The 25,031-nt window shown below is 40.2% G+C and overlaps 1 protein-coding gene and 1 pseudogene across 3 annotated transcripts in view; both read left to right on the top strand.

The window, feature by feature from the left end:
• DESI2 (desumoylating isopeptidase 2) overlaps positions 1 to 5,792 on the top strand; it is a 42,313-nt gene extending 36,521 nt beyond the window's left edge. For all 3 annotated transcript variants that reach the window (XM_030868528.3, XM_030868527.3, XM_060306294.2), the window contains one exon: positions 2,259 to 5,792. In XM_030868528.3, the coding sequence (XP_030724388.1) occupies positions 2,259 to 2,492 (234 nt within the window). In that variant the 3' untranslated portion in view covers positions 2,493 to 5,792. The remainder of the gene's footprint in view (positions 1 to 2,258) is intronic.
• Positions 5,793 to 12,394: 6,602 nt separating this feature from the next.
• Positions 12,395 to 13,680, top strand: LOC115859542 (prohibitin 1 pseudogene; annotated as a pseudogene).
• The last annotated feature ends 11,351 nt before the right edge of the window (positions 13,681 to 25,031 follow it).

Raw genomic sequence — 25,031 nt, 5'->3', positions numbered from 1 at the left:
CACCTAAGCCCATGCGCCACGACTACTGAGCCTGCGCTCTAGAGCCCACGAGCCACAACTACTGAGCCTGCATGCTGCAACTACTGAAGCCTGCACCTAGAGCCCATGCTCCACAACAAGAGAAGCCACCGCAGTGAGAAGCCCGCACAACGCAACGAAGAGTAGCCCCCGCTCACTGCAACTAGAGAAAGCCTGTGCGCAGCAACGAAGACCCAGTGCAGCCAAAAATAAATAATAAAATAAATTTATAAAAGGAAATTGCTTGGGACTAATGATTCCTTTCTTCCTTCCGTGTTCTCCCTTTTAGAATGGGAATGTCTATAACTTACTCTGTGCCGGTCCACCATTATATTTGGGAGGCATCCTACACACACTTTGTTTTTTTAACTTAACATTGTACCATGGAGTTTATTCTGTAACAGTATATAGAGATAGTCCTCACTTCTTTTCACAGCTAAATAGTCCTTGTTTGTGCCAAAATGTATTCAGTCAGTTTGCTATTAATGACATTTGGATTATTTTTAGCCTACAAAAAAGTGCTGTAATGAATAACCCTGTGCATACCTTTTTTTCATATTTTTGCCAGTGTGTCTCTGGAATAAATTCCTAGAAAGAGGGATTACCAAGGTGAAGCTTAAATGCAAAAGTAACTTTGTTATATGAATCACATATTTTTTGACCGCTACCTACAGTAAGAAATATATTTTACATCATGATCCAGATATGTACACATAACTAAAACAAGTGTCACAATTTCCCTAGTATCTACAGTCTATTTCATTTTAAGAATTCAAGTTAAAATGCTAAAGCTACTAATGGATCTTGACTCAAAGTTTAAAAGACATTGGCTTGATCACGGATCTGCACACTTTTTCTGAAAGGGCCACATAGTAAATATTTTAGGCCTGTGGACTATTCCTGGACCCCACTCGGCCATGGTAGCCCAAGAATTGTAGGCCATAAAAAAAAAATGAGGGGGCATGGCTGTGTTGCAATAAAATTTTACCTATAAAAACAGGTGGCTTTAGTTTACAGACCTCTGTTTTAGGTTAATCAAGCCGCCTGCAGGTGTTGGGATGAAGTCAGCTTCCTGTGAAGCACATTGATGGATGGAGGAAGGCAGGTGACTGAATGAAACCAGGGTTTAGGAAGGAGAATGAAGAGAATAGCTGCTGGATAGTCAGCAGTGGCTCATTACATTAACCTTGCTATTCCTAGTCACCGCTCTGTGGCAGCCTTCAAATATACGTATATCCCCAATTATGTCTTGGGTGTAAAATATAATGTAATACTTGTTTGCCTGTGTTTTTTAGAATAGACAGATAGGAACGGTATAATATAAGGGCATTGCTAGCTTTCCCCCAGATCTAATTCATGCACATTCTTCAGGTATTTTTAAGTACTGTCTACCTCTCTTTGATTACAGGCCGGGTAATCAAAAATGATCAAAACATGCCACTCTCCCTCCATTGAGACCACCGCCTAGCCCTGTAGTTAAGACAGAGACATAGTATTTAAATGTAGCCCTTAAGGCATAGGGCTAAACCTTTAGGGAGAAAAGTTATATTGCTTGATGACAGGTGCCAGCTTATTTACATTTTAGCTAATTTTTGGATGTAAGATACTTTGAAACCAACTAAGCTAAAGTAGATGGTACTTCCAGATCATAAGTATAATGATTATAATCTTTGACATGATTGGAGGCAAAAACACCACAGGGACAATAAAGCGTGGATTAGTTAACCCTAGTTTTGACTGCAGAAGGAAAGGAGGGTAATAAAGAGTAAAGTTAGTATTATAAAAGACCTAGTTCTTATTATTTGCAGTTGGGAAAAGAGGGGGCTTACAAGTCCTAAGAACAGGATAAGGATGAGAAGTGCCTGGAGCTTCTGTTACTTGAATAGTATCTTGTATTAACAAGTCTTCTATGTGTTCAAAGTACTTCTACATGCTACTCAAAGCAGTTACAAAGACCAAAGAAAGAAAGGAGCCAAATGGAATTAGCTTGATTTTATAGATGTAAAAAGTAAGCAACTTAACAAAGTTCTTCAGAAGGGAAGGGATGGAGCTGACAGTAGGGGGACCCCAGGCTTCCGAGTTAGGGAGCTGCTTGTCATCAAAGGCCGGAAGTAACAGCACCAAAGGCTAATGCGCAGTGGCCTTTTTGTATATCCGCCTCCCTCCCCGACCCTCCCCTCCTTGGCAGCTGACCAGATAACCCTAACCTCTCACGTAATACTACACTCTTTCTCCTGTAGATTCTTTGTGGGAAAGAGATTCCTCGCTGGATCAATCGGCTTGCCTACTTCAGCTCCTGTATACCCTTTCTCCAGAGTTGCCTCCCAAAGGAGTGGCTCACTCCCGCAGCCCTGCAGTCTAGCGTCAGCCAAGAGCTCCAGGACGAACTGGAGGAAGCGGAGGATGCTGCAGCCTCCGCTTCCATGGCCAGCACTGCCGCAGGCTCCAGACCCGGGCGCCACACTAAACTGTAAATGTCTCCAAAGTCACGCATTCAGAACTGTCTCTGGCAGTTGAATATCACTAGAGAAGAGTAAAAGAATAAATGTCCTCTGGATATTTTGTATGCAAAGATGGCTCTCCCCCAAATCCCAGTTTTTCAGCTCAGGATTATATTTGTAATCAAAAAAAAAAATCACTTGGCGCAGGAGGGAGAACTTTGTATGAAGCTGCCCTCTGTCTTTTTTACCCACTTGTAAATTTGGATTTACTTCTGTTTTATATAAGCTCTGTTAAGTTATGTTTACAGTATTTTGTATCGCTGTTTACAAATCTTGCATGGACTCCTGCCACCATGAAAGAAGAAAATCTTCATGTCTTCAGAAATTAGGCAGGTAATCTTTGTACACTTCTGACAATTGCCCGAGCTTCGGCATAAATAATAGGCACACAAGAAGGTACTTACACAGTTACAGTCACCGTCACCTGCTTAAGAATTGTCTTTTAGGTTTGTGTTTGTTTTTGTTACCATTTTGGTACCAGGGTGCACAGAGGTGAAGGAGCACACACAGCCCTGAGGGCTTGGGACCTCGATCTGCGTGAGAGGCGCCCGACCCTGGGCACCCAGCACTCCCTCCACTCCAAGTGGTACATCTCCTGAGGTTCCCACCGAACGGTGGCTTTCATCCCAAATATCTGGCCACCTCCACGGGGTGGTATACTCTCGTGTCAGTCTGGCTTTGATGCCTCTGATTCTGTAAGTAAGATGTTTTTCGTTAAAGGTATTCTTACTAGTAACAAGTGTTTTTGCACATGTGTTGGGGGCTTCATTTTTATTTTAATATATATTGATATCCTCCCTGCAGAGGATTTTGTTTGTGGGGCAGGAATATCCTAAGTGGTAGCCTTCTGAGTAGCAGTGTGAGTTGACATTCAACTGCTTTTAAGTCTTCAGGCTACCTTTTATACCACACCTTGAAAACTAGAGTCTAAAGTAACACTCTCCAAAAAGTTAATACTTTGATATTTTAAACATTTTGTGTACCATACCAGAAAGAGTATGTTGCAGTTTGTTAGTTTGTTATGGGAGTAGTTTCACCTCATTATAGAAAGCTTAGTCTCATTGACCTCTTGTGGAAAACTCATATTTATGTGTCTTATTCATGTTTTTCTTTCTCTCAAATGTATGTCTCTTACATAACCTACTCGAAGAATGAAATTGTCACCACAGATAAGTCCTCATTAGCAAGGAATCTGTCTGCTCAAGTCTACTCCCAGTTTGACCCTTGGATGTAAGAGCCAAGTCATTACATGTCAAATTCAATTTTTCTGCCTTAAGAATGAATGTTCTACATAAAATATTGGATGCAGTGTATAAATTATCCAAGGCAGTGACTTCAGCTTTATATATATATATATATATATATCATTAGTTTTAAAATCATCTACTTTTATTTAAACTTCTAGATTGGATTGTTTGCTATTGCTCTTTGTAAGGATACATATCTTTCAGTACACTACATTTTTAACTTTTCCATAAGCTGATTTTGAATCATTTTATCAAATTAAGCACACCCTGTTCATAGGGAAAATAAACCTTGGGTTTGACCTGAGGAAAATGAAGCCACTTAACCTAATTTATGCTTTTGACTGTTCTGTTGCTGGAGAGGAAAGCTTTTACAAATTATTCTCAGTTCTTTTAGCGGGGGGTGGGGGGGCAGAGCACTTGTTTTAAGAGATGTGACAGAAAGGAATCTATGATCTTTATGAAAAGTTGACCTGATTCAGGTCTAAAAATGAGATTTAGAATAAAATGCGAAGACTCTTGACAGTGAATCAGTTCACTCAAAGGAGTCCTATCACTAAAACCCAGGTTAGTGAAAAATGTTTGATGCCATTCGCTTGGGATTTTTTGTTTTTAATAATGTGGTGGATTCCAGTTTTTTCTAATCCATTCAAATAGACATGAGTTTAAATCTGTGCTACGGACACACGTGAAGGAGTGGCCATTATTTAGGCACTTCTTGGCGAGTAGCCAGGAGCCTTCCACCTTTGCTTATCCAGAATCCAGCGCCTCAGCACACAAATGATTATATTGTTATTTTGTTGTACTGACTTTCATCTGCAGCATTTGGAGTTTAAAAATAGTGTTAAGGTCCTAGTAAAAATAAATAATGGCCCTGAGGCCAATTATCGTAGAACCACCAGATAAAATTCTGGACGTGAGATTGCTTGCAGTCTAATGGTACTTGAGGTTGAGAAATAAATGTCTTTACTTTAGAAAATCTCATTTAAGTCAGTTTGTCCACTACAGTTCAAAATTGAGGGTGAATTCAGTTAACTAGCATTTCACCAGCTTTCCCTTGGAGGAAAAGAATCTTGTTCTCAACCCGATCTCTGTTAAGAAAAATCCTATATAAAAAACCCAGTCATTAAGATACATGTGATATGATGGCATCAGATATTCTCTTCGTAGTTGTAACCAAGTGAAACACATTTCTCATTGTGGGTTGGACAGTAATATAGTGTTCAGAGGGTCAGAAGCTGCTGGTTTCTACTGTTTGTTTTCAGTGCCCTTGGGTTTTGTTTTTCCTTTGTTTCAACCCTAAGAAAGGGGCATCAGCTTTGGAAAGTGTGGCCTGTGGAATGGTAGAAGGCAGTGATACAGCAGTAAAGAGAGCCTCCACTTGATGCCTGAAATCCAGCCCACTATTGTTCTGACCCACAGCAATAGTGCAAGTTACCTTCACCAGCATTTGTACATAGCAGGGAATTCTGGTTTTCACCAATTGATAGCATTGTGTGTGTGAGGAGATTCAACCCTACAGACGGCTGCGGGACTCTATATCCATGGCTTCTTTCCATCACAAAACGGGTAGAAACTCATTCACTGCTTCAGGGTTCTAATCTGTGTGTCTTCTAATGGGTCCATTTCTATAAGATACTCTGTAATTTTGATACATGCTGTGTTTTCTTTCAGTGACTAAGTTTAAAAGGCTTGGATTTTGTCCAGCAAGCTGGCCAAACTGCCATTGTACCCCTTTCCTTCAGTATGGTTTAGAGTGCAGCTCAGTCATTAGACTTTCATTGTCTACTCAGTCAATACACATCTTCACTGTTTGAAAGGTGTTACAGCTGTTCAAGAATCTTCATGAACCTGAGGATAATTTCTTGTGAAGTTGAATGCAAATGTACTGTCATTCATAGTGTTTATATAAAAAAAAAAATACCAGGAATCTTCACTTTTGCTACCTTGATATAGCATTGGGCTATCATGTTAACATTGAAATACATCAATTTATTAAAAAATACTTTTATAAGAAATGTTTTGTAGTGCTTTTTGACCTCCAGGAGACTGCAAATGTTATATATTTGTGTTGGGGAGGGGTACTTTTGTTTGATATTTTTTATTTTTATACAGTTTTAAAGGTTACACTCCATTTACAGTTATTACAGAATATTGGCTTTATTCCCTGTGTTGTACAGTAGGTCCTTGTAGTCTGTCTCACGCCCAATAGGGAGATTATTTTTGAAACCCAAGAATCCCATCTGCTCTGCAGAAATATAGTCCGCCCTTCTCCATCATACATTTCTCTTGTGTTTGCATGTACATTTACTCCCATGTATTCCCCTCAAGCTCAGGTCCACGGGCCAAGTCCTTAACTGTCAGAGAGCATAACCACACCTGTTCCCAGGCAGCAGTGCCAGCCCCAGCTTCTGGAGGATGGAGACAAGGCTGGGAAGGGAGAACATGCCCTCTTCTCTCCGCCAGGAGAGCAGGAGAGAGACCTGCAGGGGAATTGCCCCCACTGCTCGTGCACACACACTTCCCATCTAGAAGCATCAAGCAAGCAGGAGCCTGGGTGACTGCGCACCTCGTTTTCTACTAACCTAGTCTGCTTTGCACCTCCAACCTGACCCTTCCCCCGTCTCCATTGGCCTTTTGGTACCTAGCCAAGTAATATTTCCCTCCACAAACTCAAAAGACCTCTCTTGGATTAAGTATTATTAAAAAATAGGGCTTCCCTGGTGGCGCAGTGGTTGAGAGTCCGCCTGCCGATGCAGGGGACGCAGGTTTGTGCCCCGGTCCGGGAAGATCCCACATGCCGCGGAGCGGCTGGGCCCGTGAGCCATGGCCGCTGAGCCTGCGCGTCCGGAGCCTGTGCTGCGCAACGGGAGAGGCCACAGCAGTGAGAGGCCCGCGTACCGTAAAATTAATAATAATAATGGAGGGGCTTCCCTGGTGGCGCAGTGGTTAAGAATCTGCCTGTCAATGCAGTGGACACGGGTTCGAGCCCGGGTCCGGGAAGATCCCACATACCGTGGAACAACTAAGCCCGAGCACCACAGCTACTGAGCCTGTGCTCTAGAGCTCGCAAGCAACAACTATTGAAGCCCGCGTGCCTAGAGCCCGTTCTCCGCAACAAGAGACGCCACCGCAGTGGGAAGCCTGCGCACCGCAATGAAGAGGGATCCGCCTCACCGCAACTAGAGAAAGCCCGCATGCAGCAGTGAAGATCCAACGCATCCAAAAATAAATAAATTTTTAAAAATTTAAAAAAATAATAATGGAGGTCATTTGTGGTCTGTCAATGCCTGTCCACTCTCTGCTAAGTAGGAATGATCCACAACTCATTTGTTCTCAAGGACAGGAGCCGAAGGGGAATTTTTCCCCTAGTCTACGTAGGTTTTTGATAGACTATAACAAGTTGATCACCAACTCAAATCTGGTAAAGCAACTGGTTTTACCTGTAGAAAGGATACCAAATACACTGAGGGACAATGGTTTTTTCTTTCCCATTATTATCTGCTCCTGAAGTTCTCCTTATCACCCAGATACGGACCTTGTTCTAAGTGTGCAGAAGTCCACGCTAATAAAGATGAGTGGCTCCATGCTATGCATTCCAAGAGGTAGATTAGAGGCAGGCAGCTGCTTATTTCCTTCTGGATTCTAAACCCAGAGAACTGCTGAGTCCTCTCAAGCTTGTCCCTTTGATCCTTTCCCCCAAAAGGAAAATCCTCCCAAAGAGGATCATACCTTGTTCCTACACTGGGAAGTGTGAAGAGCCCATCTTGTCAAGGCCAAGGGAAAAGCGAAGGTTAAGCGGGGCCTCCTCTCGATCCCAACGCGGTGCGGGAGGCATTCATTTCCAAAGGCTAGATGGGCGCACCTGTGCCCTGCAGCCCTGCCCTCACTGGGAGGGCTTTGTGGACCCAATCAAGAATGTACCACCCCCGGGCTGTTGAGGAGTGGCGTAGAGCCGTCTACATTGATCTCCCTGACCCCGGGACCCCTTCACTCAGGAAGAAGTGCCTGGTTCTACGAAACACTCATGGCCTTCGTGGGCCTCAGTTAGGGGAGCCATTGACCGCCAGGCTGTATCCTTCACACCCCTAACTCCCAGTGATTAGTGGGATTTAGTGCCTGGGCAACCTTCAGGTGCTTCTGAAGCTGCAGCCATGCAGAGGAAGCCACAGGCCTCACCAGGCTGTCCTTATAGCCTTGCAGGCAGGTGGACTCAGGGATAAAGTTACCAAAGTCACTAAGCCAGACTCCACAGGGGGAGGGTGGGAGGCCTGCTCTACTCATTCCACACTGGAAAAGGAATATGCATTGGACAGGGCAGTGAAAAAATTAGACAAGGAAAAGCCATTCGGTCTACCTAGGACCCTCAGTCTTGGTGGCCAGTAATTATCCACCCAAATAGGGACTGGGATTTTCAGATTACAAAACGGAAAAAAGAAAAGCTAAGGGGAGCTAGGGCAGCCAGCTTGGCCCTAATCAAAGATAGAAGAAGACTCCTGTACCTTCCTCTCCCACTGGCGTCAATGAGTGGCCACCACAGAGCTGCCCTCGCAGGCAGCTGACACACCACAGAAGGCCAGTATGCCCACGAATACGAAAAGGTGTCACGTTGAGTCTGGAAAGGCAGTGGGTTTTGTGGACAGGACAAAGGGGAAAGGGAAGTCCTCCTACAGTGCCCCTGCTGTGTGCTCCTTGGGCATTTAATTATCACCACAGCCTATGACGTTATTCCTGCTTTACACCAAAGGAGTTTAGTGGTTAGTAACCCAAGAACGCACAGACAACATAAGGAAAACCCATATTTGAACCTAGCCAGTTGCAAGGCTTCTACTCTTTCCACCTAAGTACACTGCTTTCCTGCAGTGGAGAACCCGGGTCCAGTCCAGACCCACTGAGTCAGAATCAGAATATTAACAAAACCTCCAGGCAATTCACCTGTACAGTAAGGGTTCAGAAGTACTGCTCTTGCCCATAGGACTCTATTCTGCATGGTTCCAGCCTACTCTGCCCATAGAAATCAGAATTTCCTCGATGAGGTGACTCTGTCAGGCAGCCTGGACTCATGAATGTCTGAAGGACCCGGTAGCTGAATCTTCTCCAAAATTCAATAGAGGTGTGGTTGGATTTTCTGGATTTTTCCTGGGTTTGACCGAATCCATATAAATTATTCAAGGAGTACTCTAATAAATGTGAAAGATAAACTTGAACCCTCTGGGTTTACTTCAAGGAGTGGTTACCTAGAAGTCCCTGATCCATGCACTAAGGATTCTGGACCATAGTTTGAACTGATTATCCACCTTCCTGTGAGAGACCACCAGGGCTACACCCATCACGCGGCCATCCCTGCTGTTTTGCTTTAGATCACCAGAAGTTTCCGTGCCCAAATCCTCATCCCCAGCTACTCTGGGCATGCTCTCATTTGGCCAGCTCTCTCTCTCTCATCCTTACTGGCCCACCTTCCAATGTACCCTCTGGAACTTCCCGTCTGTGACAGGAAAATGCCCAATAGCCTCCACTTTTTCAAATGCTTCTTGACCTCTCTGCTTTATGTGAAACCCAGCCGTCCCCTGTGGTGCTCTCTCCCTCGGGGTATGTGCCCTCGGTCTCCCATGCTTCTTTGCTTCCAAACCTCCGGCTCCACTGAAACCGTGCTACCGAGTGCTACCAGCTGCTGCCTCGTGGCTCTCTTCTGCTCTCCCTCGCCTCCTCTGTCTTCCTCTCCACCTTCTTCCTGTCATCAGTGACTCTGCATTCATGCAGGTGACCCATCCAATACCCTAGCCCAGCGTTTCTCAGCTGAGGCTCTATTGCCATCAGGGTAGGACGATTCTTTGTGCTAGACAGTCCTGCCCATTACAAGACATGTGGCATCTCTACACTCTGTCCACTAATTAGCAGCGTTTTTCCCGCTCCACAGTCGTGGCCACGTTAAGCATCCCCACACATATTGCCCCCAGGAGGTAGGCAGCCTTATCCTGGCTTGAGAACTACCATCACTGTCTCAGGCTCCTGATCTCCTCACTTGCACCAGGCACGCAGACCTTGGACTTGTCATCACCAGTAACGGCGCCCCTGCTAAAATCTTCATTTCAAGTAATCTCTGACCACTAGCTTCCCAGCTCCCCTGAGTACCCAACACACTGAGGCAAGTCTTTGACCTCATTAAGATCCCAAAGCCACTAAGTTCAGCACTGGTTTTACTAATATCACTCCCTCCCCCATCTTTCATTTTTCTCCTCACTCAGCCTAAATTCCACGGTCAGTAATTAAACTGTTTCCGTCTCTGGATCCTCCACTTCTGTGCCCTTTTCTCGCTTCATCTCATGGCCTGGCCAACCCAGCCCTGTTCAGACCCAGACCTCTCTGTGCCTGATCCGCTGAATGTTGCTAGGGTGAACTCACACGACTGGGCTGACCAGTTTTATCTTAATGTTCCCGTCTCTCAGCACCACACGCGGTTTCCTGCAGGTCCCTTGTAAGCCTGCTTGCTGCTCTCCTGGATGACACTTCAGACTTTATCTCTTCAAACCTCCCACGCGTTCCCCACACGCATTTCAGTTGAGAACTTCACTTTATGCTTCATTGAAAACACAGACAATTTAGGCAGTTGACCTCTGTAATGGAGGAAAATACCCCGTTCTCCCTCCCTTGTGTTTCTCCCTTACTGTCACACAGAACACTTCACTTGGGACACTTCTTCACCAGATGTGTGGGGATTTTCCCTACACCAAGCAATTCTCCATGACACCAGCTGGTTGGCCTACAACTTAATTCTGACGCTATCTACCTGGAGATGACATCAGATCCCACAGGTTAAGCGCTCAGTCCCACAAGACTGCCCCCCACTTCAGATGCCAATTGCTAGTAGTACGGCCCCAGGTTACCCACAATTTCTGTCCAGCTTGGGTACAAATCGGAGGTTCCCAGGTTTGAGTCTGATTTGCTAGAGAGGCTCACAGAACTCAGGGCAACGCTTCCATTTAACAGTTTATTAAAGGATATGATTTTAAAAATACAAGTGGGGCTTCCCTGGTGGCGCAGTGGTTGAGAGTCCGCCTGCCGATGCAGGGGACACGGGTTCATGCCCCGGTCCGGGAAGATCCCACATGCCGCGGAGCGGCTGGGTCCGTGAGCCATGGCCGCTGAGCCTGCGCGTCCGGAGCCTGTGCTCTGCAAGGCGAGGTCTGAGAGCGTCCTGGGCACAGGAGCCTCTGTCTCCATGGAGTTGGGGTGCATCACCCTCCTGGTCTGCGGATGTGTTCAGCCACCTGGAAACTCTCCAAACCTCATACTACTGGGATTTTATGGAGGCTTCTTCACGCAGCGATGATCAATTATTAACTCAATTTTCAGCCCTTCTCACCCTTCTAGAGAAGTGGAGGGAAGGGGGTGTGGGGAATCGGAGGGTGGTAAAAATTCCAAGCCTCTAATTGTAGCTTAGTCTTTCTGGAGACCAGGAGCCATCAGGCACCCACCCAGAGTGGCCTCAATAGAACAAAGGTTCCCCTGGTGCTTGTATCACTTAGGAATTTACAAGGAAGAGTTCTAGGAGCTCTGTGCTTGGAATTGGGGCCAAAGACCAAGACATATATTTACTATTATCTCACAGCTTCCAATTTTTCAACCTACATACTCATTGGAGCTCGTACCCAGAGTCACTGTCTGTGTTACAATGGGAAAATGTCCTTACTATTTTCAAAAGCCAAGCCTTCCTTTGTCACTGGATCCCACCCTCTCTCATCTCTGAAGGACTTGCTCCCACATAATTCCTTCTCTCCTTCAAAACGCCAGCTTCCCTTTCTCCACTGCATCATTCCTGTGAGCATAAGACATGTTCCATGGTTTCTCAGCCACAACCGAAAACCCAAGACAAACCTTCCCTTCACTCCCTCATCCCAAGCAGGGCAACATTTCCCGATTTCACTCCACAACAAAAGTTCATGCACTTTCATGTCCCATTCACTCTTATAAACAACACTTTGGTTTACATATATACGTGTCATACGTATATACACACACACATATATATGAAAGAATATATAGGATGTATATGTACAGTCTGAAAAATAATAAAACGAACACCTCCTGTACCCACCACCCAATACCCAAGACTAAAAAGTAGAACCTGAGAAGGACCTCAGAAGCACCATCTCCCTCCCCAGTCACTTCCTCCTCTCCCCACCACTGCTATCCCGAACTCTGTGTAAATCATTCCTTTGCTTTTTCTTTTTAATGGTTTTTTAATACCCACATATGCATCCCAAGATAGTATAATTATTTGCTTATACCTATTTCAAAACTTTTTATGAATGGAATCATTTAGTATATATTCCCTTGTGATTTAAAAAATTTCTACATACTGTGGAATTCCCTGGTAGTCCAGTGGTTAGGACTCTGCACTTCCACTGCAGGGGGCCCGGGGTTTGATCCCTGGTTGGGGAACTAAGATCCCACAAGGTGCATGGCATGGCCCAAAAAAATTAAAAATTCTACGTATTTCTTTAATTCATGCATGTTTACGTGTACAGTTATAGTTCATTTTCACTGCTGTATTCTTCTGTACAACTACACCACAGTTTTATTTATATATTCGACTTTTAACGGACATTTGGCCTGTTTCAATTTATGGCTATGAATATCGTAAGGCATACCTTCTGCTGCAGATGGAAGGGTTCTTCTGGGGGTGGAGTTGTGAGGCTGGAGGGAAGATGGGAGGGTTTCCGCTTCTCTGGGAGAGGAGCCGCAAAGTTGGAGGGAATGTACACATCCAACTTTATTAATTTTTAGAGAAAAACAATGTATTCCTCTTACTGCACTTTCATTAAATAAAATCCTATTCAGCCTCCTCTCCATCTGCTAGTCAAACAGAGCTCCACAGGCTATTTTCTTATAATGTCATATAATGAAATTTCAGAGCCTGGGCCTGAAAAGTATTTTTTTCATTACTGAGGTGAGTGCTGTTCCCTGCTCCCACACAACCACTGGGAGGACAATACTCAACATCACAAAAGTGGTTCAAAGAATCTGCTTGACAGGTGAGAATGTAGGGGATCGGCTGCCTCGTGTCGGAGGGGAAGGGGGTGAGCCCGGAGGAGCCAGGGCTTGCGAAGGTGTGAGTGGGTCCAGCAGAAGGAGACAGTGTTTGAGTCCATCGTCAAGTTCAGCCTGGCCTTAGCCGTTGCAGGAGGCGTGGCAAATTCTGCCTTGTATAATACAGATGCTGGGCACAGAGGCATCCTATCACCTTTGACCCGTTCTGTGGAGTGCAGGACATTGTTGTAGGAAAAGGGACTCACTTTCTCATCCCTTGGGTACAGAAACCAATTATCTTTGTTTACTGCCCTCCAGCACGTAACGTGCCAGTAATCACTGGAAGCAAAGATTTACAGAATGTCAACATCACCCTGCGCATCGTCTTCCAGCCGGTTACTAGCCACTTCCCCGAATCTTCACCAGCATCAGAGAAGACTCTGATGAGCACATGCTGCCGTCCATCACTACAGAGATCCTCAGATCCGTGGTGGCTCACTTTGATGCTGGAGAACTTATCACCAGAGAGAGCTGGTCTCCAGACAGGTGAGCAATGACCTCACGGAGCGAGCAGCCACCTTTAGGCTCATCCTGGATGACATAACCCTTGACACATCTGACCTTCGGAAGGGAGTTCCCAGAAGTGGTGGAAGCCAAATAGATGGCTCAGCAGGAAGCAGAGGAGCCAGATTTGTGATGGAAAAGGCTGAGTCTCAGAAGCAGCAGCCGTCATCTCTGCGGAGGGCGATTTCAAGGCAGCAGAGCTGATAGCCAACTCACTTGCCCCTGCAGGCGACCGCCTGATTGAGCTGCGCAAGTTGGAGGCCTCGGAGGACATCACGTACCAGCCCGCTGGGCAGTCAGTGCTCTTCCAGCTGCCCCAGTGAGGCCCACACCTCCTGGGGCCATCTGGACCACAGCCCTGATGATTCTCAACATCACCTTCCCTCTTCCACCCCAGAAATCACTGTGAAACTTCATGATTGGAGTAAAGTGAAGGAAATAAAAGTAAAATCACTTCAGATCTCTAACTACTCTATCAAAGAAAAAAAAAAAAAGGAACCTGCTTTTTGGTTCAAAACTTTTAACGGAATGTGTCCTGTTCTCCCATGTAAAGTGGACACATGTGACTCTTCATCGCTATTGGCAACTCAGAGCAGCAGGGTCTTGTTCGACTCCTATGACTTTAGAAATTTTTGCCACATCCTGTGAAAATAACCACCATGTGAAAATAACCTCCAAAGAAACCAATATGTGGTTGCTTGTCTCAATTCACTGACTTAATTATAATGTTATAATAAATTGTCTCAGTATTCCTAAAAGTTATAGATACTTGAAAAAAACTTCTCTTACAGATCAGAAGAGGATCATGGCACTTTTCTCTTACATGCATCATGGAAAAATCAAAGCCCCTGCTAGATATATTATAATATTTAACAAATCATCTGAAAGTCCTTGTATCATCTGGTCAACACTGGGTAATCAAAATTGTTTTCCAAGGTAGCTGTAACACTCTCCAATCCCACCAGCAGAAGATCTTCGTTCCCATTACTCCACACCCTTGCCTAGACTTGATATTGACTAACTCCTTAATGTTTGCCAGTCTGGTAGGCATAAATTGGCATCTAGCTGCACGTCTAATTTGCATTTTCCTGGCTATTAATAAGAGTAAGAATCTTTCTATGTTTCTGGGCCTTTTTTTTTTTTCTGTGAAATGTCTGTCCTATCTTTAGCCTGTTTTTCTGTTAGGTTATTTATCTTTTTCTTACAGATTTGTAGAAAATAGTTACACATTCTGCCTACTCTTCTTTGACAATTCTTCGTGTTACAAATATTTTCTCCCAGTTTGTTATTTGTCTTTTCACTGTCTTTAAAGTGTGTTTCTTGTTTGTTTGTTTGGTTGGTTGGTTGTTTTGGGCCATGCCGTGGCAGTGGAAGCATGGAGTATCAACCACTAGACCACCAGGGAAGTCCTAAAGTATGTTTTGATAAACAAGTTCGTTTTAAAGTAGTCAGTAATATCAGTATTTTTCTCTTTGGTAAATATTTTTTTAATCCTAAGAAATCCCTCTCTCCGCCTGAATTGGAAAGATATTCTCCTACGTTTTCTTCTCAATATTTCAATCTTTGCTTTTTGTATTTAAGAATTTAATCCAACCAGAATTGATTGTGTGTGTGTGTGTGTGTGTGTGTGTGTGTGTGTGCGAGTTATCTATTTCTTTTTTCCATATAGGTAACTATTTGCCCTAACACAATACGTTGAATAGTCTACCCTTTACCCACTGACCTACAAGTTCCATTTCCATTAATCAAGTTTCCACATATATGTGAATCTGTTTCTGGGCTCTCTAGTTCCATTGGTCTATTTACTGTCTCCAGACTAATGATACACTGTCTTAATTACTAAGGCTTTATAATAACTCTCAATAGGTGGTAAAGTAAGCTTCCCCATCTTCTTCGAGAAGTTATTTGGTTATTCTTGACCCTTTACTCTTCCATGTATATTTTGGAATCAACTTCTCAAGTTACATACCCACACACAAATCCTATTGGAATTGCATTGAATTAATTTATCAATTTGTAAAGAACCAATATCTTTATGATATTGTCTTTATCCAAAAACATGATCCATCACTCCATGTATACTGACCTTCAGTGTCCTTCAATAAAGTTTTATAATTTTCTCCATAAAGGGCTCTCATGTATTTTGTTAGCTATATCCCTACGTTCCTTATATCTTTTTCTTGCTAGTGTAAATGATATCTTTTATTTCTTAATTATATTTTTCGGACTCATTGTTCCTCATATGTAAAAATGCCATTGACTTTTTCATTTTTTTAGAAAAATGATAGATGTTATTTTTTTAAACAGATTTGAATTAATAGAAAAATTGATCAGAACAAAGAGTTCTCATATACCACCTCTCACACACACACTTTCCCCTACCATTAACATCTTACGTTAGTGTGGCACATTTATGAATTGATGAACCAGTTAATACATTATTATTAACTAAAGTCCATTTATATTAGGGCTCACTCTTGTGCTATTATACAGTTCTATGGGTTTTAGCAAATGCATAATGTCACATATCCACCATTGAAGCATCATACAGAATAATTTTACTGCCTCAAAAGACCCACGTGAAAAAAACAAAAGACCCATGTGCTCCACTTATTATTTTTCCCACCCCCCTAATCCCTAAACCACTGGTGTTTTTACTGTTTCTCTATTTTTGTCTTTCCCAGAATGTCATGCAGTTGGAATCGTACAATATGTAGTCTTTTCAGACTCGGCTTCTTTCACTTAGCAATATGTATTTAAGGTTCCTCCATGTCTTACCATGGCTTGATACCTCTTTTTTTTTTTTCTGAATAATATTCACTGTATGGATGTACCATAGTTTGTTTTTCCATTCACCTACTGAAAAACATCTTGGTGGCTTACAAGTTTTGGCAATTATAAATAAAGCTACTATAAACATTCATGTGCAGGTTTTCGTGTGGACTTAAGTTTTCAAATCCTTTGGGTTCATACCAAGATACGTGATTGCTGGATTATATGTTTAGCTCTGTAAGAAATTGCCAAGCTCTCCAAAGTGGCTGTACCATTTTGCATTCCCACCAGCAATAAGTGAGAGTTCCTGTTGCTCCACATCCTCGTAAGTGCTTGGCATTGTCAGTATTTTGGATTTTGACCATTCAAAGAGATGTACAGTGGTATCTCACTATTTTAATTTGCAATTCCCTAATGACATAGGATGCTGAACATCTCTTTAATGCTTATTTGCCATCTGGATATCTTGTTTGATGAGGTAACTGTTCAGATCTTTGCTCACTTTTTAATTGGGCTATTTGTTTTCTTATTGTTGAGTTTTAAGAGTACTTTGTATATTTTAAATAACAGTCCTTCAGCAGATATTTGTTTTGCAAATATTTTCTCCTACCTGTGACTGCAATTGTTTTTTATAGGTAAAGTTTTTTCCAGCAATTTTGCAAAACTCTCTTGTTAGTTTTAATTATATATTTGAGATTCTTTGGAGTTTTTTACATAGTCAACTATATCATCTGCAAATCATGATAGTTCTGTTTCTTCCTTTCAAACCCATATAATTTTAATGTTGTCTGTTATTTATTTATCTCTATGCCTTTGGTTAAGACCTCCCATGCAATGTTTCCTTGATCTTAAATGAAAGTTTTTGGCCTTTCAAGTTTTTATCGTTTTGCTTCATGTACTTTGAAGCTCTATTATTGGGTGCCTAGACATTTAGAATTATGTTCTTAATGAATTGACCCCTTTATTATTATGAAAATCTCTTTCTTTATCCCTGGTTATATTCCTTGCTCTGAAGTCTACTTTGGTATTAATATAACCACTCTTTCTTATGATGTTTTTTATCTTTTTCCATCCTTTTATATTTTCAATCTGTGTATCATTATATTTAAAGTGGGTGTTTTTTTTAAACCTACAGCATATAATTGAATCTTGCATTTTTATCCCAGTGTGACAATCTCTTAGATTGGAGCTCTTGGACTTTTGCGTGGAATGCAGTTATCAATATGGTTCCGTCTAAATCTACCACTTAGCTTTTTTTTTTTTTTTTTTTACCATTTGTCCTGTGTTTTGTTTCTTTATTCCTTTTTCCTGACTTCTTTTGGATTTATTTAGCACAGTTTAGTATTCCATTTTATCTACTTTATTAGCAATCTGTCTTCGGGGTTTTTTTAAAATTATTTTTCTAGGGCGGTTTTAGGTTCATATGTCTTTGGGTTTTGTTTTGTTCTGTTTCTAGTGGTTGCTCATGGTTCACAACTTGCATCATTACCTCATCACTGTCTACACTCAACTAGTATTATCCCACTTCACATATATTGTTAGAACCTTAAAACAGTATACTTCAATTTTTTTCTCTCCCGTTCTCTGTGCTAGTTTTCATACATTTTAGTTCTATGTATGTTATAAACCACACAATACTTTGTCATTGTTTTTGCTTTAAAATGGTTACCTTTTAAAGAAACTTTTAAATGACAAAAAATATTTTAGATCTACCCACATATTTACCATTTCCAGTGTTCTTTGTATAGATCCAAGTTTTCATCTGGCATCATTTTCCTTTCACATGAAGAATTCCTTTAATGTTTCCTGTGATACAGTGGTTTTCTTGTAGTTTTCAAAAATTTCAAAAATGTTACTCATTATGTCTTCAACTACTTTTTCTGCAGTGCTTCCCCTCACCTCACCCTTTCTCTTCTCCTTCTGAAACTCCAATTACACATATGTTAGAATGCTTTGATATTGTCACACTGCCAAATGCTCTGATCTTTTTCCTAGTCTTTTTTTCTCTGTGTGCTTTACTGCAAATAGTTTCTATTCTATTACTGTGTGTTGATGTTGATTGATATTTTCTTCTGCAGTGCTTAATCTGCTATAAATCCCAATAAGTGAAATTTTTATTTAGTATATTATATGTTTTAGTCTCCAGAAATCTTCCATCTCTCCTCATTCTGTTCACGTTTTCCTTTAAATCCTTGAGCATATTTATAATAATTATATTAAAGTTCTTATTTGCTAATTCTATCATAGCTTTCATTTCTGGTTTGTTTGTTTTTAAATTCTGTCTGTTTTTATTGACTGATTTTTCTTTTGGTTGTGGGTCACATTCTTCTGCTTATTGGTATACATAATATTTTTTGATTGAATGTTCTATGTTTCAAATGTTACATTGCTGAGTGTCTGTATTTTAAAGGATGTTGAGGGGTTTTTTTCTGGCTGGCAATTAAATAACTTGCAGATCAGTTTGATCTTTCCGAGGCTTGTTTGTAAGCTTTTATGGCTGGTTCGTAGTAGCCCATGCTCTAGGGGTGGCTTAGCCCTCCTATTAAGGTGTGACTCTTCGGGTCTCACTATGGAGTACCCCAGATGATTAACAAGACCTTTCGAGTCTGACTGGTCAGACTCTGTCCTGTGGAGCTCTGGGAATTGTTTAGCTTAAAGCTTCCAGGTCATTCTTTGCCCAGATTCATGGAGTTTCACCCACTTCTTTGTCACTTAGTATCAAGCAAAGTCTCAAGGTGACCCCTATGGAGAATGCTGGATCTCTTTTCTCTACGTAACTATATCCTCTCTAGAACTCTGTCCCACAACTTGCAGCATCTTCTGCCTTCCTGAACTCTGAACCCTATCTTCTCAACTCAGTGACTCGTGCTCTGCTTAGGAACCCCCTCCCTACACTGTGGTCCAGAAGGTGCCTACAGGCAGAAAGCCAAGGCAGTTGTGAGGTTCACCTCACTTACTTCCTTTACCACCTTCAGGGATCACAGTCTTGCACTGCCTGTGTCCAATGTCTGAAAATAGTTGTTCCACGTCTCACATTTGATTTTTTAGTTGCTTACAGCAGGAGAGCAAGTTGGAACCCTATTAGTCCATAATGGCCAGAATCAGAAGTCTCTTTTAATTTCTTAATGTGGTGAATTACATTAATTGATTTTCTAAATAATTGATTTTAAACTTTGCATTCCTTGCACATCTGGCCTAAACCCAACTTCCAACTTGGTCATTATATCTTCTTAATGTATTGCTGGATTTAGGATAGATAGACAGGAGCACAGACAGGTAGGTAAGTATATATATAGATAAGTAGATAGATAGGTATTCTAAGTTCTGAGTGAAATTGTCATATAATTTTCCTTTCTTGAAATGTCCTTGTCTGATTTTGGATTCAAGCTTGTGCTGGCCTTATAAAATGAATTAGGAAAAGTTTCTTCTGTTCTCTAGAAAAGTCTGTGTATGAGCAGAATGGTAAATTCCTTAAATGTTTTGTAGAACTAGGCTGTTAAGCTGACTGGACCTGATGATTTTTTCATGGGAATATTTTTAAATATTGATTCAATTTCATTAATAATTACAAGATTATTCAAATATTCAATTGTTTCTCAAGTCTATCTTTTGTCAGTTATACTTTTGTAAGAATTTATCCATTTTATCTATTTTTTCAAACATAGTGCATAAAATTGTTCATAATATTCTTTTGTTGCCATTTGAATTTCTTCTAGATATATAGTTATGTCCTCTATTTTATTATTAATATTTTTTCCTTTTTCTCTCTCTCCCCTCCCTGACCCTTCTCTTTCAGTACTGCCAGTTTGGTTTTTCCGTTTTACAAGTTTTTTTTTTATTTATTTCAAAAGATTAACTTTGGGGTTTATTTGTACTCTCTTGTATGACTATATTGTCTGTCATTAATTTCTGCTTTTGTTTTTTTAATGCTCCTTCTTTCTCTTTATTTTTTGGTTTATTATGCTATTCTTTGTTTTTCATGAATTCTCAGCTACTTTCAGAATTCACAATCTTGTTGTCTAATTTAAATCATATACTTTCCTCAAAATATTGTGTTCCTCAGGTTCTGTTACATAATATTGGTGATATCATCTAGTTCAGAATAGTTTCTAGTCTTCAATATTACTTATTCTTTTTTTAAAAACATCTTTATTGGAGTATAATTGCTTTACAACAGTGTGTTAGTTTCTGCTGTATAACAACGTGAATCAGCTATACATATATCCCCATATCTCCTCCCTCTTATGTCTCCCTCCCACCCTCCCTATCCCATCCCTCTAGGTGCTCACAAAGCACGGAGCTGATCTCCCTGTGCTATGCAGCTGCTTCCCACTAGCTAGCTATTTTACGTTTGGTAATGTAAAATATTATTTATTCTTTAACCCACAAGTTTTTTTTAGAATTATGTGCATTTATTTTCAAACTCATGAGAATTTTCTAATTATCTTTTATTGGTTTTCCATTTAATTGCATTGTAGTCCAAAAATGTTGACTGTATACTAATTCTTTGAAAGTTGTTAAGGTTTAATAGCCTACTGCATGATCAATTTTTTTCTTCCAGTTTTATAGAGGTATAATTGACATACAGTGCTGTATAAGTTTAAGATGTTCAGCATAATGATTAGACTTACATACAACATGAAAAGTTTATCACAATAAGTTTAATGAACATCCATCATCTCATATAGATACAAAATTAAAGAAATAGAAAATAATTTTGTGTGTGGTGAGAACTCAGAATTTATACTCAACATTCATATAAAACATACAGCAGTGTTTATATTCACCATGTTGTACATTATGTCCCTAGTACTCATTTATCTTATAACTGGAAGTTGGTACATTTTGACTGTCTTCATCCAATTCCCTGTTCCTCCACCCCCTGCCTCTAGTAACCACGAATATGATCTCTTTTTCTATGAGTTTAATTATTTACTTATTTTTTTAATGACATACTATTTGCATATAACACATCCTCCCATATAATTTTTATTTATTTATTTTTCAACATTTTATTTATTTATTTTTGTTTATAAATTTATTTATTTTTTGGCTGCATTGGGTCTTCGTTGTTGTGCAAGGTCTTTTTCTAGTTGCGGCGAGCGGGGGCTACTCTTCATTGCGGTGTGCGGGCTTCTCATTGTGGTGGTTTCTCTTGTTGCGGAGCATGGGCTCTAGGCATGCAGGCTTCAGTAGTTGTGGCATGCAGGCTCAGTAGTTGTGGCTCACGGGCTCTCAAGCACAGGCTCAGTAGTTGTGGTTCATGGGCTTAGTTGCTCTGCGGCATGTGGGATCTTCCCAGACCAGGGCTTGAACCCATGTCCCTTGCATTGACAGCAGGATTCTTAACCACTGTGTCACCAGGGCAGTCCCATATGAGCTTATTTGTTTTTGAAGCATAATTGATTTACAACACTGTAGGAACTCCTGGTACATGACCTAGTGATTCAATACTTCTATACATTTCAAAATGATCACTACAATAAGTCTAGTTACGATACCACCATACAAATATATTACAGGGTTATCAACTATATTCCCTGCATTGTACATTTCATACCTGTGACTCATTTATTTTGCAACTTGAAATTTGTACCTCCTAATCTCCCTCACCTATTTCTTTCATTCCCCATCCCCCTCCCCTCTAGCAACCACCTGTTTTCTCTCTGTATCTAACTTTGTTTCTGTTTTGTTATGTTTGTTCATTTGTTTTATTTTTTAGATTCCACATATTGGTGAAATCATACAGTATTTGTCTTTCTCTGTCTGACTTATTTCACTTAACATAGTACCCTCTAGGTCTATCCATGTTGTCACAAATGGCAATATTTTATCCTTTTCTATGGCAGAGTAATATTTCAGTGTGTGTGTGTGTGTGTGTGTGTGTGTGTGTATATCACATTTTCTTTTTCCAGTTTTCTATGGATGGAAGCTTGGGTTGCTTCCATTTCTTGACTATTGTAAATAATGCTGCAATGAACATAGAGGTGTGCATATCTTTTCTAGTTAGTGTTTTTGTTTTCTTCAGATAGATACCCAGGAGTGGAATTGTTGTATCATATGGTAGTTGTCCTTTCAATTTTTAGAGGAACCTCCATGTTGTTTTCCATAGTGGCTGCACCAATTTACATTCAGTACACAAGTGTTCCCTTTTCTCCACATCTTCGCCAACACTTGCCATTTGTTGTCTTTTTGATAACAGCCATTCTTACAGGTGTGAGGTGATATCTCATTATGGTTTTGATTTGCATTTCCCTGATGATTAGTGAAGTTGAGCATCTTTTCATGTGCCTTTTGGCCAACTGTATGTATTCTTTGGAAAAATATCTATTCAGGTCCTCTGCCCATTTTTTAATTGGGTTATTTGTTTTGGTTTTGTGTGTGTGTGTGTGGAGTTGTATGAGTTCTTTGTATATTTTGGATATTAACCACTTATCAGATACATGATTTGCAAATAACTTCTCCCATTCAGTAGTGGCCTTTTCGTTTTGTGAATAGTTTCCTTCACTGTGGAAAAGCTTTTTCATTTTATGTAGTCCCATTTGTTTATTTTTTCTTTTGTTTTCCTTAGTTGAAAAGAAATATTCAAAAAATATTACTAAGATTGATATCAAAGAGAGTACTGCTAATGTTTTCTTCAAGAAGTTTTATGGTTTCAGATTTTACCTTTAAGTTGTTAATCCATTTAGAATTTATTTCTGTGTTTGGTATAAGAGAGTAGTCCAGTTTGATTCATTTGCATATAACTGTCCAGTGTTCTGAACACCATCTATTGAAGAGGCTGTCTTTTCCCCATTGTATATTCTTGCCTCCTTTGTCATAGAATAATTGCCCATATTAGTGTGGGTTTATTTCTGAGCTCTCTGTGCTGGCTGTAGTGTCTCCATACAAATTTTAGAATTATTTGTTCTAGACTTGTGAAAAATATCATTAGAATTTTGATAGGGATTGTGCTGAATCTGAAGATTGCCTTGGGTAGTATGGTCATTTTAACAATATTAATTCTTCCAATCCATTAACACAGTACATCTTTCCATCTGTTTGTGTTGTCTTCAATTTTTTTCATCAGTGTCTTATAAAAATCTTTTAGCTCCTTAGTTACATTTCTTTCTAGATATTTTATTCTTTTTGATGCAGTTGTAAGTAGGATTGTTTCCTTAATTTCTTTTTCTGGTAGTTTGTTGTTAGTGTATAGAAATGCAACAGATTTCAGTATATTAATTTTGTATCCTGCAATTTTAACAAATTCATTGATGAGCTCTAGTAGTTTTCTGGTGATATCTTGAGGATTTTCTATGTATAGTGTCATATCATCTGCAACAAGTGACAGTTTTACTTCTTCCTTTCCAGTTTGGATTCCTTTTATTTATTTCTCTTATCTGATCACTGTGGCAAGTACTTCTAATAATGTGTTAAATAAAAGTTGTGAGAGTGGGCACCATTGCCTTTTTCCTGATCTTAGAGAAAATGCTTTCAACTTTTCACCATTGAGTATGATGTTAGCTGTGGGCTTATCATATATGCCCTTTATCATGTTGGCGTATGTTTCCTCTCTACCCACTTCATGGAGAGTTTTTATAATGAATGGATGTTGAATGCTGTCAAAAGCTTTTTCTGCATCTATTGTGGTGATCATATAATATTTTTTCTTCAGTTTATTAATGTGATATATCACACTGATTGATTTGCAGATATTGCAGCCCTGGGATAAATCTCACTTGATCATGGCATATGATCCTTTTAATGTATTGTAATTCAGTTTGCTAATATTTTGTTCAGAATTTTTACATGTATGTTTATCAGTGATACTGCCTGTAATTTTCTCTTTCTGTGGTATCTCCATCTGCTTTTGATATCAGGGAGATGCTGGCCTTGTAGAATGGGTTCAGAAACATTTCTTTCTCTGCAATTTTTTGAGAACAGTTTGAAGGAATGGGCATTAACTCTTCTCTAAATGGTAGAAAATACTGGTAAAGCCATCTGGTCCTGGACTTTTATTTAGGGGGGAATTTTTTTATTACCATTTCAATTACTGGTAATTGCTTTGTTCATATAATCTGTTTCTTCATGGTTCAGTCTTGGGAGATTATACATTTCTAGGGATTTGCCCATTTCTTCTAGGTTGCTCATTTTATTGGCATATAATTGTTAATATTAATCTCTTATGATCCTTTGTATTTCTGGCAGTTGTAAATTCTCCTCTTTCATTTCTGATTTTATTGACTTGGGTCCTCTTTCTTTTTTCTTGATGAGTTTGGCTAAATGTTTATCAATTTTGTTTATGCTTTCGAAGAGCCAGCTCTTAATTTCATTAATTTTTTTCTATTATTTTTTGTCTCTATTTCATTAATTTCTCTTCTGATCTTTGTTTCTATTCTTCTATTAATTTGGGGTTTTATTTGTTCTTCTTTTTTTAGCTCCTTTTGGCATAAGTTTAGTTTGTTTATTTGAGATTTTTCTTGTTTCTTGACTAGGCTTGTATCTTTATAAACTTCCCTCTTAGAACTGCTTTTTCTACATCCCATAGATTTTGGATCACTGTGTTTTCATTTTCATTTGTTTCCAGGTATTTTTTTATTTCCTCTTTGATTTTTTCTGCGAACCCATTGGTTGTTTAGTAGCATATTGTGTAGCCTCTTCATGTTTGTGTTTTTTGCAGTTGTTTTTTTTTTTCTTGTAGTTGATTTCTAATCTCATAGCACTGTGGTCAGAAAAGATGCTTGATTTGATTTCAGTGTTCTTAAATTTACAAAGACTTATTTTGTGGACTAGCATGTGATCCTGGAGAATGTTCCATGTGCACTTAAAAATAATGTGTATTCTGCCCACTTTTGGATGAAATGCTTTATATATAGCTATTAAATCCAGCTGGTATAATGTGTCATTTAAGGCCAGTGTTTTC

Source organism: Globicephala melas, chromosome 1 (assembly GCF_963455315.2).
Source record: "Globicephala melas chromosome 1, mGloMel1.2, whole genome shotgun sequence".
Lineage (NCBI taxonomy): Eukaryota > Metazoa > Chordata > Mammalia > Artiodactyla > Delphinidae > Globicephala > Globicephala melas.
This window is presented reverse-complemented; position numbering and strand designations above follow the sequence as displayed.